Raw genomic sequence first — 16,872 nt, forward strand, 5'->3', positions numbered from 1 at the left:
AGATCATGCAGATGGCAGGCCATAACAAATGTTTGGGGTTTAGGACCAGCACCATTTCTGGATACCTGGTTTGCTTTAAATTCATAATGTTTCGATTACTAATCTACCGACTAAATTTCGCAGTATTGTATGATATCAAGTGATGTGAATCAGTGTTGATTAAAATGTTCAGAATAAAGCACGAGGACCAACACATAGAAAGGATAATTACAGTAAGATATACAAGAAGCCAACAGGTGTCTGAAGCCTGAAGCTAAGTACTGATACTTCACAGATGCACATGGCCAATGACCTGGCTCATCGCAATATATGTGTATGCATCATCATCAATCATGTAAGGATGCAAATTATCATGGAGTGGTATCCATAGCATCCAGACTTCGCATGTGTCTTTGAGAAGAAAATGTTTTCAGCCTTCGGAGCAGAAGCCACGCATTAGAACTTGAAGAGCCTTCATTGAACTCACGTACGATAGGAATAGAAAAGTCTTTGTTGTACTCAATGAGCATCATACCCTAGAATCAAGGGAACCAAAGCTTATACACCTTTCAAATGCTATAATTTTTTTTAAAAAAATAGATAGCTCTTATCTTTTTAAACAGAATGTATAAGTAGATGGTCCCAAAACTACTCTAGAATGTATAATTGTACAAAAATAAGTAGGATTCAAACTCAAAATGAGTGCCCAATATATGGTTAGGCTAAGCCCTCATAACAAAGTAAGCACCAGTCAAAAGTGTCCATCAAGTTTTATGAGCAGTGTTTATTGAAACCTAAATTTATGGAGTTACTTAGCTTGATTAATTGAATTATATATTCTACAAAGCCAACAAACTAGCTCGTATGACAAGGGAGGCCTGAAAACCCAGAAATATCATTCCCCTCAAAACAAGGCCTGCTCAAGTCTAATAAGCATATTCAGACAATTTTGAATTTGTGTCAGCTCACATGTGGCCCTGATGGTAGATATTTGGGTAGTGATAGCAACGCACAGACAAAAAACAAAAGTCATCTAGTATGATAATGAGCATACCTAATAAAACACTGCTTTTCCAATGTAAAAGCACAATTAAGGAAACAGGTGTATGAATCGGTGAAAATAAACCAACCTCAAATTTCACCAAAAAACTCTGAAACCCTCTCATAGTTTCTTTTACTTCACTGGGTGATGCTAACTCGAATTCACCAGCAAGAGCTGCAGTGACCTCTCCAGGAGAAAGACCAAGCATGTTCTTCACAATCTATCAAACAGAAGTGAACATAATGAAATGTGGTTCTTAGAAAACAAGGATAAATTAGTAACAGAAGTGAACATCATGAAATGTGGTAAGATAGAAAACTAGGATTAACCAGTAATAGAAACAAATGTACTCACATCATGGTCAACAATGGCCTCCGAAATAAAACTCCCATCATCTATATATACATAAAGCTCATATTTGGTACGTTGTCTATATTGGAAACTTTTGACAGAAGTGATCAGACCCTGTAGCAGTTATGCCATAAATTAACACTTACATAAATCACAGACATTTAATGCAAATGAACAGTTCCATGAATCATCAAAAAAGTACTTTGGTAAAAGTGGAAATATGGAATAGCTGCACTTTTAATTCACGTTTTTTAAAAAAATAAACAAAGGAACAGAGAGGTTCCTAAGCTTGCAAACAAATGGTAAGGTATTTAGAAGCAAATGAACCTTGATTTTTCCTTGAATGTAGGCCTTTGTATCCTGTTGTGTACCCCAGTCATCAAGCAGGCTGCAAATATATGTAAATGGTTTTTCATTTTCACCACTTAGAATGAAAGAGTATTCCATATGATTGATCCTGTAGACATTTGGAGACCGTGCAGCATCCACATCAATAGCAGCAGTGTCACAATTAACATGTGACCCATGTTGGGAATCATACCCGAAAGGGGTAGACACAGACGATGCAGGCATACCAAAGACATTAGCCTGTTCCTGCATGGTGATTTCTTGGACACGCTGTATTTGTTCATGGGCATTGTTTGCTCTAATAGGAGGGTCAACACATTCTTCTACGATAGTCTGTGTACTTGTTTCATTTATATGAGTGTGATTATATTCATGGGCAGTATGTGCAGAAGTTTCTGTATTTTTCCTGGTATCATAAGTAGATGGATCCTCCATGTTAATTTCTTGGACACCCTGGATTTGCTCTTGGACAGTGTTAACTACTACAGGAGGGCTAACATGCTCTTGAACCACAGTTTCTGTACTTCTACCAATACCTGCACACAAAAATTACTATCTTTTAGGGAATGGAGAACACATAAATTACTTGACACTTAAACTTGAAACTGATAAAATTATGAGAGCTTTACATTCTTAAATAAATAGAAAATTAAAACATGAGGATTGCTTGATAACAGTACTTTTTTCAGCAAAGTATGGCATGCCAGAAAGAATGAGATCATATACAGAGAGCTAATCAGTAACTAGTATCACCACTTGAGTGAATGAGAAGCTTTAAGATAAGGAGCACTTTTATGAAACAGGAGGGAAGTAGAAAGAGTCCTCTAATAAAATGAAGATGTAAACCACGCCTTTCTGTAAGTGCATTTGTACTAGCATTATTAAATTTTTTTCCCCGGACAACATAGGATAATTGTGTCATTTCATTAAGAGGAGAGCAAATTATATCAGCGCCACACACGCCTAAGAGAGACTAAGTTATATCAGTGCCACCCTACTCAATCAAAACAATCGCGACCATATATACTCCTTAGATCTATGAGTCAGGGGCCAACTAGCATTATTAATTGTAATTAAGTTATAAATATTACCTCAAAAAAGGGTGCTAGGCCCAAAAGGCTAAAAGCTAATAGCCAAATGAATTCCATACAAATTATATATAGTACCTAGTCCTGTTGGATGAGAGGAATTAACTGCTCTTGGCATTGAGATCCCTTGTTCACCACCATTCGTAACATTGGTACTACATGGCCTTATAGTATCAAATCCTGTTGGATGAGAAGAATTAACTGCTCTAGGCATTGAGATCCCTTGCTCACCACCATTTGTAACATTGGTACTACATGGCCTTATAGTATCAAATCCTGTTGGATGAGAAGAATTAACTGCTCTAGGCATTGAGACCCCTTGCCCACCACCATTTGTAACATTGGTACTACATGGCCAGGCAGCTAGAGTGGCTCTTGAAGACAAAGGTAATCCACCTTGTTTTCTGCAGCATGAAGAGGTGAACACATGTGAAATCTATATAAAAAACAAGTCGTGACAGAACAACTAGTGACCCAATAAGGGAGTACGGTGTGCCACCAAATAGCAATAGCATGACATGCAGCGAATAAAACATGTATGAATATTCACTATTCACTATTCAGTGTATAAAATTTGAGATAATTGCAGTTGAAGGAAAAAGAAACAAACTGAAACCAACAAGTTTCACTGCACATAAAACATTCTAAACTGAAATGTTTGTGTTTCAGTTGATCCAATAAATGATCATAATCTAATCTAATAGGAAAATTGCATAAACAAGTGCTGATTTATTTCTTAAATATCTGTTATGAGGAAATATACATAGAAACGAAATATCATGTATGAGCATCTATCAGGTTCACTAATGTGCTATGTATACCTTTTCCCACGAGGTGGTTTGTTTACTTCAGAAACAAGTCTACCACGTGCTGCTTCCAATTCATCAACTACGCCCCCAAGAATATTAATAACCTCGGGAACTAACATAAGAAGCCCCCTCCTTATGTGCACATTCCGTATAATAATCTGAGATACGATACAAAAATAAGTGAGCTGTAGATAAGAATTTAGTAAAGAAAAATATATATGATGACAAGTTCCTGAGAAGGCATGGTTCTGAAACTGAGTTCCAAGTTTTCTTAATTACAGTCATGCCTTAGCCGAATAGCCAGCTTCCTAATAGCTTCACATGTCACATGCATCGCTTTTTTATGTTTGTCACAGAAAGAAACTTTGACATTTTCTTCAGTGAAAAAGCACTTGATGGAAACTAAGCATCCACCTATCAATCACATTATTCAGATGTGTAATGTAAGTTTATATTAAGAAGGAACATATGGGAAAAGATATTGAACAATCCAAGACAGTGGTTGACAAAAGCTTAGCAGTGTTCAAGTCAACAGGGTAACAATAAGCAATGGGAGGGCAACAGATAGGCGACAGATGCAGTTCTTTGTTGGCATATCATGAATTATTAGAATATCTTGTGGATAAAAGAAATATAAAGAGTGCCATACTCACACAAAAAAATCTGCACAAATTTAATATACATATAACAACAGCAGTAAAAATTTACACATTTATATCATAGTGTGCATATCTTATATTGCTATATATTAAATGCAACTAAGCATATTTGTCTCAACTCTCAAGTATAGTCTATGGGGCGGGGGACATTCAAAAGGTAAGGCAACCTTCTCAGGCATGAAGGGGCATAAAAATGACCTTTAGTCCAGCAGGAGCTAGAACTGCCAGGTCTTTGATAGGCCTGTATTCCATTCCAAATATGCGTTGGATGCCATCTGTCATTGACAGTTTTAAGCATCGTTTTGGCCCCGCATGTGCATCACGATATCTTTCCTTCAAAGGAGCTGACATGTTGACAATTTCATCAACCTGCAAAACCCAGAGTTACATATACAATGCATCATCGCAAAAAAGACATGAAATCCTTTACCACATTGTCCTATAGAGGAAAAACTAAGAAAATGTGCAATAAGCATACAATATTGATGGTAAAAGGATGAAGGGGTGCTGTAGCAAATAAACTGGCATATGGAAATTAGGAACACAAGACATCTGGTAATGCATAGTGAAAACCCCATTTCTTGAAACAGTCAGCAATTAGCCATTTAGCGCATACCAAAAGCCTAAAAAAACTAGTATGGTACAGAGTGATCTAGTGTGTGCAATGACTGCCAGGGACAACAGTACCTTGGGTTTCATAAATCAGATGATGATATAAGCATGTAAGGTCGATCAACCATTTCTCTGATTTATTCTTACAATTCAATTGTAGCTCCTAATAAAGGAATTAACATCCTAGGGTAGTTATTCAGCAGGGCGACATTTGGAAAACAGGACTTTTGCAGATTTATGCATGATCCAAACTTCTGTTAATTCCAGCATAAGGGACAGGATCTAGTTTTGTACTTTTGTAATATTTTCAAGAAGGCAAACTAGCCTGCATAGTTGCTTACTACAATGTGTATCTTCTATAATTCTATATTTGAAGATAAAGTCAAGTATAGCTACATTAGCTTGGAGCAGCTGAAGACATTAAACCTTAGCTTAGAAGCACAATCAAAGTAACATCAATCTGCCAATCTCAAGTCTGAACTATTTTTCCTAATTGATGTGGCCTTCATTTACCTTCAAGCTCTGAATACCTTCAGTATTTCTAATACTATGCAGCCAGCGTCTGGAAACAGTTCTAACCCAGATTTCCTGATTTTAATGAACTGTGCATTTCTGGAACACAAGTTAAGAATACATCAAGCAAACCAAAGCTTTTGACATTCGAGTTTGACAACCCACTTCAGATGAAACTCAAACCATAGGGCAGTAACATCTAAGTTCGAAACAGAGACTAATTTGCAAACATTCTTTTTATCTATCAGAACCATGTGCGGCATTCCATGGATTTTACAACTACATTGCCACTAGGGGGACACAAGAAACAGCATGAAAACCAACAGCTTAGTAAGGAAAGTATAACCATCATTTTTCCCAAATTGCAGTAAGCAATGTCGAACCTGGAGCACGAAGGGGCCATCAAGGACGGCGGCGTGCATGCTTCCAACACCCTCCGGGAGGACCCCAGCCCCGCAGGCGTTCATGTCGGCGAAGAGGAACTGCTCGAAGCACCGCCTGGCCTGCGCCTCCGCGCCGCCGAGGACGTCGAACCCGGGAATGCCCGCCGCGCAGGACTCGAGCCACTCCGGGCGCAGCCGCAGCCCGAGCCCCCGCAGGAGCTCGTACACCGGGCGCAGCCGCCCGCTGAGCGCCGACGGCGGCGGGCTCGGGTGCGGAGACGCTGCCGAAGGCGGCGTCCGCGCCAGAGGCGGGGTCGGAGTCGGAGTTGGGGTCCGGAACGGGGTAGTGATAGGAGGGGGGCCGGGAGCAGGCACGGGAGGCGGCGGAGTCGGGGTTGGGGTTGGGGTCCGCGCCGGAGGGGGCGTCGGAGTTGGGGTCCAGAATGGGGTAGTGGTAGGAGGGGGAGGGGGAGGGGGAGCTGGAGCGGGAGGAGGCGGGGTGGGGGTTGGGGCCCGGAACGGGGCAACGGTAGGAGGGGGAGCGGGCGCTGGAGGCGGCGGTGAGATGACCTCGGGGGCGTCTACGATGGGGGAGTCCCCGTCGGAGTCCACAATCTCGTGGACCTCCTCCTCCTCCTCCGCATCGTCGTCGGAGATCACGACGGGATCGAAGGATTGCGAGAGGGAAGGGAAGGGGACCGGGACGGGGCTAGGGTTTGAGGGCGAGGGCCGGCCGCCGCCGCCGCTGGCAACGGAGGCCGAGGCCGAAGCGGAGGCGGGGGTGGCGGTGGGCGTGCCCTCGCCCTCGCCGTCGTCCTCGTCGGAATCGGAATGGACGACTAGTTTCCGGCGCCCCATCTTTGTCGAAGGAAATTCGATTTTTGGCGGCGGTTTGAGCGGGGAAGGAAATGGGGGGAGGGTTTGGGGGGTTTTGGTTGGTTTCCCTCCAAAGTTTGGAATTGGGGGAGGGGAGGGGAGGGGAGGGGAGGGAGACGCTGAGAATGACGGGTGGGTCCTCCTGTCAGTGAGAAAAGGTATGGGCTGCGATGCGATTGTGCTGCAAAACAAAATGGGTTGGGCGACCGAAGTATTGGGCTTGATTCGCCAGAATTCTACAGTTGCCTGCTAGGGGCACTGATTAGTTGCGAAGTTCGCTCATCAAGAGTTGGGCCGAATTAGGCTTGTCTGGCTGCAGCTAAAGTAGCTCTCGTAGCAAACCCAAACTTTTGGTTTTGGTTTTGGTTTTGGTTTTGTCACAAAGGGGAAAATGGCCAAATGGGTGTCAAGGCCGTGTTTTTTTTTTGTTGAAGACTACTACAATTGAAGTACCGTTTTGACTTTTGAGCCTTTCCTTTTGCGAAATGCAATACATGCCCAAAGCTCCCATACCACGGTATTGCCACTTACACTGGGTACAAGCAATTAATATCAAATTCGTCTAAACAAATTTCAGCAAGTCAGATAGAGCTAACTCTAGCCTCTTGGCATATATATTATTTATGGGACTTGGGATCACACACACTGGCGTCCGAGAACTTTGCGCATTACTCTACAGTATTCTTGGCATGAATATCATCAAGTGGTACCACAACAGAACACCGCTAGAATCACATCTTATTTGTTTGCGTCAAGATAAACTGTTGTCCTTTCCACACCCTCACAGAGTGATGCTAAGACTACGGGGGTCGTACTGATAAGTCTCAAAATAAAACTAGCAGGAGTCATTCGTTGTGATTGGTTAGCACTGCCAGTGACAGCCGCAAGGAGGCGGCTGCAACTTGACATAGAGGATCATAGTTGAGTCATGCCAAACACGGTCGCTGTAGTGATGCGTAGTAGAGGGAACACGAATATTTGTTTCCAGCGTACGCACATCTCCAACAAGGGCGTCTGTAGTCCAACGGTTAGGATAATTGCCTTCCAAGCAATAGACCCGGGTTCGACTCCCGGCAGACGCATCTACTTTTATTTCATTTTTTTTCCTTTCACTGTGAAACAGTACCTTTCTCGATCTACCCAGAGCCCCGGATCCTTGCCTCACTCCACGATGAAAGAAGGGCGACAACCACTCTCTCAAGAATAATATAATATAATTCACGCGCATACATGTCCATTTCACGCTTTAGACTTTATTTCTCGGAATCTCGGTGCTGTTGCTAGTAGTCTTGTTGTGATCAACAGACCGTGTCCATCCAGTGTGTTGATAGTAAAGCACACGTGATCGACCGTTACGTTCATGAGCATCGTACATACACGCGTCGCATAGTACAGTAATTGATGATCAATCAACAAGTTAATCACCTGCCGGTGTGCTGTATACGTTTTCTGAATACGATGTGATGCTGTATATAAACTAGCACTGTCAGAGTGGCAGCAGCCCGCAAAGTGTGTAATAAATAATAATAAGTCAAGCACGCAAAGGTGCAGTGGTAATATTTGTCAAAGCTAGTAAGACGTCCACGGGAGCTGATCGATCGATGAGCAGCTTATTAATTATGTAATAACCATATCACTCTAGCTAGTTTATTTTTCCTCGCAAATCGATTACTCATTTGGGGTATTACTCTAGTTCATTTTGTTATTAATTTATCGGATCGACCTAATAATTCAAAGTATTTATGATTTGCATCCCTACTGTGCGTCCATCCTGCGTGTGTGTCCCGTCAGCGCGTATAGTCTCGGCCGAGGAGTAGTAGTGCACTCACAAGCAAAGCAAGCTAGTTCAGGCGGCACAAGCAGGTGGTTAGTTCAGGCGGTGCCACACCGGGCGGCGACGACCTTTGTCGCATGTTCCCGTCTCACCCTCGCGCACGGTCGCCGCCGCGATCCTCCGAAAGCGACGGCTGATTCGACCGATGATCTAGTATCAGAGATAGCTAGATTCAGGCGGCACGACACCATCTTCGGAGTGGGGTTTCTTTTTCTTCTCTCTTTTTTTTCCTCTCTGGAATGACCGGTTCCTGCAGGAACGTAACCCCCAGCTCTCGCTAGCTCCATCGATAGATATCAGCCCAGCCAGATAAGGAGGAAGAAGAATCATCATCCTGCATGCCTCTCTGGCCATCTCTCCCTTTCTCGCCGTGTGTGGTGTGGCTCGACGGCGGTGTTGCTAGTCTTGTGTCCGACAGGGACGTATTACGACAGATCCTCTGCAGCAGCGACCCACAGTTAATCATTGGCGCAGTTCGGTCGCAGCTGATAATTCATCTTAGCAAATACTCCTTCCATTCCAAGTTATAATTCGTTTGATTTTTTTTCATTCCAAATTTGACCACTCATTATTTTTTTTGTTGTGGTTTGCTTTATTATGAATAAAAATTCTCCAAAAATGACTGAAATTAGATTATGTTTGCATATTTTTGATAAGATGAGTAGTTAAATTTGAGATTAAAAAGTCAGAAGAATTATGATTTAGAACGGAGGGAGTACTACTTAATTTTTGTGTGGAGGACACGCATACTTGTGTAAAGACTCGTCGAGTACATGCTACATATTAATCCAACAACAAAAATCCATGGAACAACCGGTGTGCACGGCAAGGATTTTCTCCCGTGGCCGCCGTGCCACGTGGCATGCACCCCTGGCGCGCTGGCCTTATCCTTATCCAAAACACCAGCAAGATACTCCTACTACTAGATCGCTCGGTCTTGTCAGCGCCATCTAAGCGGCGCGTGGCTTATACGCGCCTACGTGGACGCTTCCGGCAGCGGCATATCGTCGTGTCCCTCTTTCTCGGTGTACAGGTCGTTAGGTGCCACGGTGCACATCAGAGTGATGTGTACCCACTGCGCATGTGCCTTGTTTGGTCCACAAACGAACATGATGACTCTATCCCAGCCTAGCTCCACGAGCTACATGCTGCAAGCTGACTTGACTTGCACACAATATTTCTTGTTATTTCTATAACCGGCCATATTTAATTCTCAAAAAAATTCTACAATATCCATCACATCGAATCTTCGAACATATGCATAGAACATTAAATACAGTTGGAAAAAATAACTAATTACACAGTTTAACTGTAAATGACGAGACGAATCTTGTAAGCCTAATTAGTCCATAATTATATATTAGTTGCCAAATAACAACGAAAATGTTGCAGTATCAAAATTCAAAAAATTTCGCGAACTAAATTAATTGGTACTATCTAACTGAAATTGTAAGATTATTCGGCAGGTACTATCTACACTGTACTGTCGATCCGATCCCTTTGTTAATTATGTTTGATCGATCTGAACAAGCAAGCAAGCTAAGTGATCTCCTGATGCCTGACGGTCTGCAATCTGAATGATGACGAGGTCTGAAACGGTCGCTGTATATATAGCACTGTCAGTGTGGAAGCAAGAGAGCCAGAAAAGGTCAAGCACGAGAGGGCCGGATATTTGCCGAGCACCGGGGACCTTCGTCTGATAAGCGGAGCAGACGTGCACGGACTCTGGACAGGGATCGATCATCGTCGCAGCCGTTGTGCTGCTGGTCAGTCAGTTCCGGTCCGAGAAGCAATCTCCCCTGGCTGCCGGCGATCGTATCGACAGGCACCGTGCTGCTCTGTGATTGGTTTGGGAGGAGATCGACGGCGACGGCGACGGCGACATCATCGGCAGAGGTCGATCGGTCCGTATGTATGTGTCCGGGAGGAGCTGGTCGTCGTCGTTCCAGTGGGATCCGACGATGATGGTGACTTGCGGTTAGAGTAGTCAGGCCGTCGTGGTTAGATGTTTTGAAAAAAAAATTTGCATAGAATTTTACTAATTTGAAGTACTAAATGAAGTCTATTTACAAAACTTTTTACATAGATGGATTGTAAATCGCGAGACGGATCAACACTTTTCGGCTGGGTGATTCTGGCTGGCCTCAGGGCGAACAGGTTGGCGAACAGGTGGTCCAACGTGAGGAGAGAGAGTAGAGGAACAGTAGAAAATCAGAGAGAGCAGAGACACAGAATTAGGCTAGCGCCGGATAGAGAGACAGTCTTAAGATTTTTATACTGTAGAGTGAATAAAATACAATCCCAACTATCTCTAAGCTGGCCGTTGGAGGAGGCCTAAGAAATGTGTCTGATGAGTGACACCTAGTATTATGTGGCTTTGAGGGACCGAAACTGGCGACCAGAGGGGGTGAATGAGAGCCGATCAAAATTTCTTCCGAAATTCAAACCATCGGCCTATATCCCAAAATCACCACAAGTCCTCGAGAGTTCTAGGTGAAATTTGGAATAGCTATGGAATAGCTAAACCAACACAAACAAACCCTAGAACGAGCAAGCGAAAACTCGGAAGCAAATACGAAAATCTGCAGACCTGGCAGACTCGGACCGGTCAGACCGCTCTCTCCAACCGGTCAGACCGGTCGGCTGGAATTCAAAAATCCAGACCGGTCATACCGGTTTCAGAGACCGGTCAGACCGGTCCCTTCCAGACAGCCCGCAAACAAAGCTCCAAACAGCAAATCTTGAGCAAACGAAGGCCAAATTCGATGAAACTTAGAGGATAGCTTCGCATCTACCCCATGAACATATCTCTAAAAGATCTTTCCCAAAAGATTAACATATCGAGAGAAATCAAGGGAAGATCAAAGAGAATTGGGGTTTTCTCAAGAACTCAAAATCTCCAATTCGTGAGAACTCTCGATTCCAGTGGATTTTGCGCTAGGCTAGAAGGATTAGAATCGTCACAAAGAGTCCATCAAACCACGAATTCAAGGGTTTGTCTCCTCCGAACACAAAACACTCCAAAAGAGGAGAATTGAAACCCAAACGCAATAGAGGAAGGGGAGGACGAAAAACTCAGCACACACGAGTGAATTTCAAACCAATTTTATTCATGAATCTCAGAGGAATTCACCTATACAAGGCTAGAACCATCCGCCCATCATCCACCCTCTAGATTTGAGAGATTAGTTATATCTAACCCTCTTTTGCGTTGGAGTTCTTGTCCCTAACCTAGAGCAGGGGCAGGGAAAAGGAAAAACGAAGAGAATACAAAAGGACTTAAGAGACTCAACCAGCCACGGGCTGGTGGGGGTATTTATACCCAGCTGCTGCGGCCAGACCGGTCAGACCGGTCCATGGGACCGGTCGGGTCTGCAGCAGCCCGCTGTACAGCCTCGATCGATGGCGGAATTTCTTTCTTCGACTCGAAGTCTTTGCTGCGATGCCGCCACGTCGACGAAATTCCGGTCCGCGGTTTTGGAGGGTTCGCGAAACCCGGGTAGGTGGCCGGTTTTGAGAAAACCGCCAAAACTCCTCGCGCGGGAAGATTCTCGCCTCCACGCCGTGGCCCTAGACGCCGTTCCCGCCTCGGCCTTCTGACGGCCCTAGACGCCGCCCGACGCTCGTCACCTCCTCGCCCGCAGCAAGGCCCTAGACGCCGTCGACACCCGTCACCTCCGCCAGTCCCGAGACCGACGCCCGTGCCTCCACGACTTGGCGTCTTAAACCGCTGTCCGCCTCCTTGGTTTTGTGGCGCAAACCAAGAAACACGCCTTCTGTCGCCGCTTGCGCCCTCGATCCAGGAGTGGACGCCACAGCTGTCGCCCGGCCCGAGCTCCTCTACGGCAACTCTCCGTCGACACTCGACGCCCGTGTACCTGCAATCCAAAGACCTAGCGCACGATCACACCGCACGGTTGACAATTCACTCATCACAGGCAGGATAGAGTACTCTCGTTCCTCAATCTCCCCCTTGATGAGTGCATTGTCAACACACCACCTAAAACCAAAGAAGTGATAAAATAGAAACAAGAAAGTGAAGAACTCAAGCAAGTGACAAAAAGCTCAGAAGAACAAAACCAGTCACTCACTCAAGCAAAGATCGATCCCCTAAGACAAGGGCAACGGCTCGACGCAATCGATCAAACGCCAAAACATGACTCCTCAAAGACAGAGGTAACGCTCGACGCAGTCATGCTGGAAGTGGAGAGAAAACGAGGAAAACCACCAGGAGCCAGAAACAAAGCAGACACTCCCCAAGCAAAGCTTTTTCCTCTCACAAGTGCAACTCTCCCGAAATGATGCACTCACAAAGACCTGTGCACAACAAGTTTTTCAAAAATCAAACAAGTCTCCCCCTTGTTTGATCACTCCTCCCAAAATTCTCCCCCTTATTGGCACATGCACACATCAAGTCTAAAAAGACCTAAAGCTCCCCCTGAAGCTGAAACTCCCCCTGAACAGATGCTATGCAATGAATGCAATGCAAGAGGTGCAAGTGAAAGCATTCAGGGATACAAAGATATGAGCAATATCTAGTCACAAGCACGTGTGCATCCATAAACAAGACCTGCATCTAGCTCAACAGGGTATATCAAATCAGTCTAGAGCTAGGCAAGTTCAGTTTAGGAGAAATAACAGCATCACCCATGATCTAGCACTAACAAGTAGGGAATGAAAAGCAGTGCTAATCATACTCATACAGGTGAGCCAAACCAGCCAAAAGCATGTTGCAAACATTCATTGTTCGATCAAATTTATATCAAGCAAATCTTAATGCCAGGGGTTGAAAGTTTGTCATACTTCACTTAGCAACGAGGCCAAGCCTATGCCAAAAGACAATCAGAAGCTTAAAGCACTCGTTCTAGTCATGCACAGCCTTGCCCAGATTCTCACAAGTGCATCGTGAGCCGTCCCGAAAGCTCGATCAGTGCGACAAGCAATCCCACCTGGATCTTTTCATTCCATTTCACGAGCAATTCAAGCAATTTTATCAGATTTAGATCATTTCAATTATGAATTGCTGAACGAAAGGCGACACTAGCATGAATAAGATCGCAAAACATATCAACACACCCTAACATGCTAGTAGCCAAGACAGGGTGATCATGTTTTCAGATTTTCAAATCAAAATAGCTTAACTCAGATGATGTCATATACACAATGGAGCAAGCTATACATGATCAAATTTATCAACTCACACTAGCAGGCACTAGAAGATCATAGCAATGTATACAAGAATGCTAGTGCAAGTGAGACAATGCAAAATGCAAACATGTACAATGCATATGCACAATGCAACTACCAAACCTAGAAAACAAAAAGAAGAGCAAACAATACCTACAAAGCTAACCAAAGAAAAGTCAGCGATCAAAAAGGGTAACAAACCTCAAGCTCCCCTCGCAAGCGAGCAAAGGTGTCCTGCTCAAGAGCTTTGGTTAGGATATCTGCGGTTTGCCTCTCTGAAGGGACATGGTTCAGGTCTATGTGTCCTCTTTCATGGTTGTCTCGCAGGAAATGGAATCGGATATCTATGTGCTTGGTTCTGGAGTGTAGGACAGGGTTCTTTGCAATGCTAATGGCTGACATGTTGTCTATAAAGATGGGAACCCTACCGAAACTCAAGCCATAATCCTGCAAGGTTTGTTTCATCCAAAGTATCTGGGAGCAGTAGCTAGCAGCGACAACATACTCAGCTTCTGTGGAAGAAAGCGCTACGCTAGCCTGCTTGCGAGAGGACCAAGACACCAAAGACGTACCGAGAAATTGACAAGTGCCGGATGTCGACTTGCGATCCAACCGACACCCACCGAAATCGGCATCAGAGAAGCCCACCAAAACAAGAGAGGCATCCGCAGAATACCAAAGACCAAATTCAGGGGTGAATTTCAGATACCAGAAGATGTGTTTCACCACCTGCCTGTGGGAGGTGCGCGGAGAAGCCTGGTAGCATGCACAGAGGCAAACGCCGAACTGGATGTCCGGTCGCGTCGCCGTCAGGTACAGGAGAGAGCCAATCATGCTCCTGTACTCCTTCTAGTCCACTGCCTCGCCGTCCAAGTCCTCATCAAGCGTCGTCGATGTGCTGATCGGAGTCGGCTGAGGAGACAGGTCGCTCATGTCGAACTTCCGCAGCAAGTCTCTAGTGTACTTGGCTTGATGGACAAAAGTGCCCTGAGGAGTTTGCTTGATCTGCAGCCCAAGGAAGAACTGCAGCTCACCCATCGTGCTCAGAAAACTTGGAGACAAGAGCGTGAGAAGAGCCACCAAAGATAATATCATCCACGTATATCTGAACTAAAAGAAAATCAGTGTCAGATTGCATGAGGAACAAAGTTTTATCCACACATCCCATTTTAAAACCCTGAACCAGCAAAAATGTTTTCAATCTATCATACCAAGCTCTGGGTTCCTGTTTCAAACCATAAAGAGCTTTCTGAAGTTTATAAACACGGTTTGGAAACTTGGGATTTTCGAAACCAGGGGGTTGCTTCACATAAACCTCTTCTTCAATAAAACCATTCAAGAAGTCAGATTTAACATCCATTTGGAAAACTTTAAAACTCTTGGAAGCAGCAAATGTAAGAAAGATTTGAATAGCTTCCGAGCGAGCAACAGGAGCAAAAGTCTCCTCAAAATCATTACCCTCTTTTTGGCAAAACCCATGGGCAACAAGACGAGCCTTGTTTCGAACAACCAAACCATCCTCATCCTGCTTGTTTTTGAAAACCCACTTCATTCCGATGGGATTACAAGCAGGTGGAGGCTCGACTAAAACCCAAACTTGGTTTCTTTCAAAATTTTCAAGTTCCTCATGCATGACATTGACCCAATTAGAATCAGAAAGAGCATGTCCAATATCTTTGGGCTCAAAAGAGGCAACAAACGCTGAATGAGCAAAGCCAGCGATACTTGTTACCTTGGACCTGGTGACTCACTCGTTGAGATCACCTAACATCTGTTGAGGTGGATGGCGGCACTGAATGTGTCGTGGTGCTTCCCTTGTCGATGTCGCCTCCTCCTCAACCAAAGCTGGTGTCTCCTCAGGTGCATCTGGTGAAGCCTAAGTCACCTGCTCGACCGGTCCCCGGGAAGTAGACGTAGTCGGGTCGGGGCCGTCGTCATCATCTGAGCTCGTGGCGGAAGCAACTGGGTCCACAGCACACGTGGTAGCCTCAGGGTCGCCCTCCGCAGCTTCTTCATCCTCATCTTCAAAGATGGAGGTGCCGAGCTCATCATCTCCTGCAACTTCAAAGACAGAAGAATTGCACGGTGCAGTCTCGTCGAAAGTGACTTCACAAGTCTCTCTGACGATGTTAGTATCAACAATCAGCACTCGGTAAGCTCTGGAGTGAGAAGCATAACCGAGAAAAATGCCGTCAGACGAGCGAGACTCAAACTTATCAAAATTTCCATCTTTCAGCACAAAGCACCGGCAACCGAAAACTCTGAGATGGTCAACACGGGGCTGACGTCCAAATCGCAACTCATAAGAAGTCATGTGCATGAAAGCACACAAGAAAATGCGGTTGGACACGTAACAAGCGGTGTTAACCGCCTCAGCCCAGTATTTGCGAGGAGTCATATGCTCATCGAGCATCGTCCTCGCCATCTCAACCAGCATCCGATTCTTCCGCTCTACAACTCCATTCTGCTGTGGAGTGTAGGGAGAAGAATACTGGTGTTCAAGTCCTTGATCACTGCAAAAAGCGTCAAAACGAGCGTTTTTGAATTCTGTGCCATTATCACTATGAATCGCTCTCATGGCCTGGGGTAGCTCGTTTTTCAACCTCAAGATCAAGTCTCGAACAAACTCGAAATCTTCATCCTTGGTTCTCATGAAAAAGACCCAGGAATAGCGAGAAAAGTCGTCCACGATCACAAGAACGTACCACTTCCCACCAACAGACATCACCCTAGAAGGACCGATTGTGTCCATGTGTAGCAATTCTCCAGGGTGAGCGGTCATCACTTGATTGACAGGCGGATGAGAAGTAGCAATCATCTTCCCGTGGCGACACGGATGGCAAACAAGGTCCTTTTCAAACTTCAATTTGGGCAATCCTCGGATCAGGCCAAGTGAGCTAAGTCTCGACAACAAATCGAAGCTCAAATGTCCAAGTCTCTTATGCCACTTCCACAAATCAGAAGAAGGACCAGCCATCAAGCAACGAGAAGGGCCAAGAGGAGTTCCAGAGAAGTCAACCAAGAAAACCCGATCGCGAGGTGTAATCCGGCAAACCAAATCTCCTCTGGAATCCAAAACACGCGAACAGCCCTCCTTGAAGCGAACCTCAAACCCCTCATCAAGAAGTTGCGAAACAGAAAGCAAATTGAACCCAAGGTTCGAAACCAAAGCAACCTCTCTCAGGGTAAAG

General features: G+C 44.8%; 1 protein-coding gene and 1 non-coding gene across 3 annotated transcripts; one reads left to right on the forward strand and one right to left on the reverse strand.

The window, feature by feature from the left end:
• Positions 1-15: 15 nt before the first annotated feature.
• Positions 16-6,687, reverse strand: LOC120640759 (recQ-mediated genome instability protein 1-like). Of its 2 annotated transcripts, XM_039916677.1 has the most exons (9): positions 5,785-6,687; positions 4,475-4,645; positions 3,630-3,775; positions 3,165-3,212; positions 2,887-3,068; positions 1,700-2,256; positions 1,376-1,486; positions 1,110-1,241; positions 16-515 (listed from the first exon to the last, which is right to left on the reverse strand). In XM_039916677.1, the coding sequence occupies exons 1-9, from the start codon at positions 6,640-6,642 to the stop codon at positions 351-353; spliced, it is 2,370 nt and encodes a 789-aa protein (XP_039772611.1). In that variant the 5' UTR covers positions 6,643-6,687; the 3' UTR covers positions 16-350. The 2 variants fall into 2 exon arrangements, with proteins under 2 accessions (XP_039772611.1, XP_039772610.1); XM_039916676.1 differs by having other exon boundaries at positions 2,887-3,212; positions 5,785-6,686.
• A 983-nt stretch (positions 6,688-7,670) lies between these two features.
• TRNAG-UCC lies at positions 7,671-7,742 on the forward strand. Its single transcript has one exon. It is a non-coding gene; the product is annotated as a tRNA-Gly (tRNA).
• Positions 7,743-16,872: the final 9,130 nt, after the last annotated feature.

Source organism: Panicum virgatum, chromosome 7K (assembly GCF_016808335.1).
Source record: "Panicum virgatum strain AP13 chromosome 7K, P.virgatum_v5, whole genome shotgun sequence".
NCBI classification, from domain to species: domain Eukaryota; kingdom Viridiplantae; phylum Streptophyta; class Magnoliopsida; order Poales; family Poaceae; genus Panicum; species Panicum virgatum.

Excerpts from the sequence above, each read along its gene's own strand:
- LOC120640759 (XM_039916676.1), bottom strand. The coding sequence starts at position 6,642 with ATGGGGCGCCGGAAACTAGTCGTCCATTCCGATTCCGACGAGGACGAC. Across the intron at positions 3,776-4,474 it reads TAGCTCCTGCTGGACTAAAG|ATTATTATACGGAATGTGCA; the intron begins GTCATTTTTATG and ends ATCGTATCTCAG. Across the intron at positions 2,257-2,886 it reads CTCTCATCCAACAGGACTAG|GTATTGGTAGAAGTACAGAA; the intron begins GTACTATATATA and ends TTTTGTGTGCAG.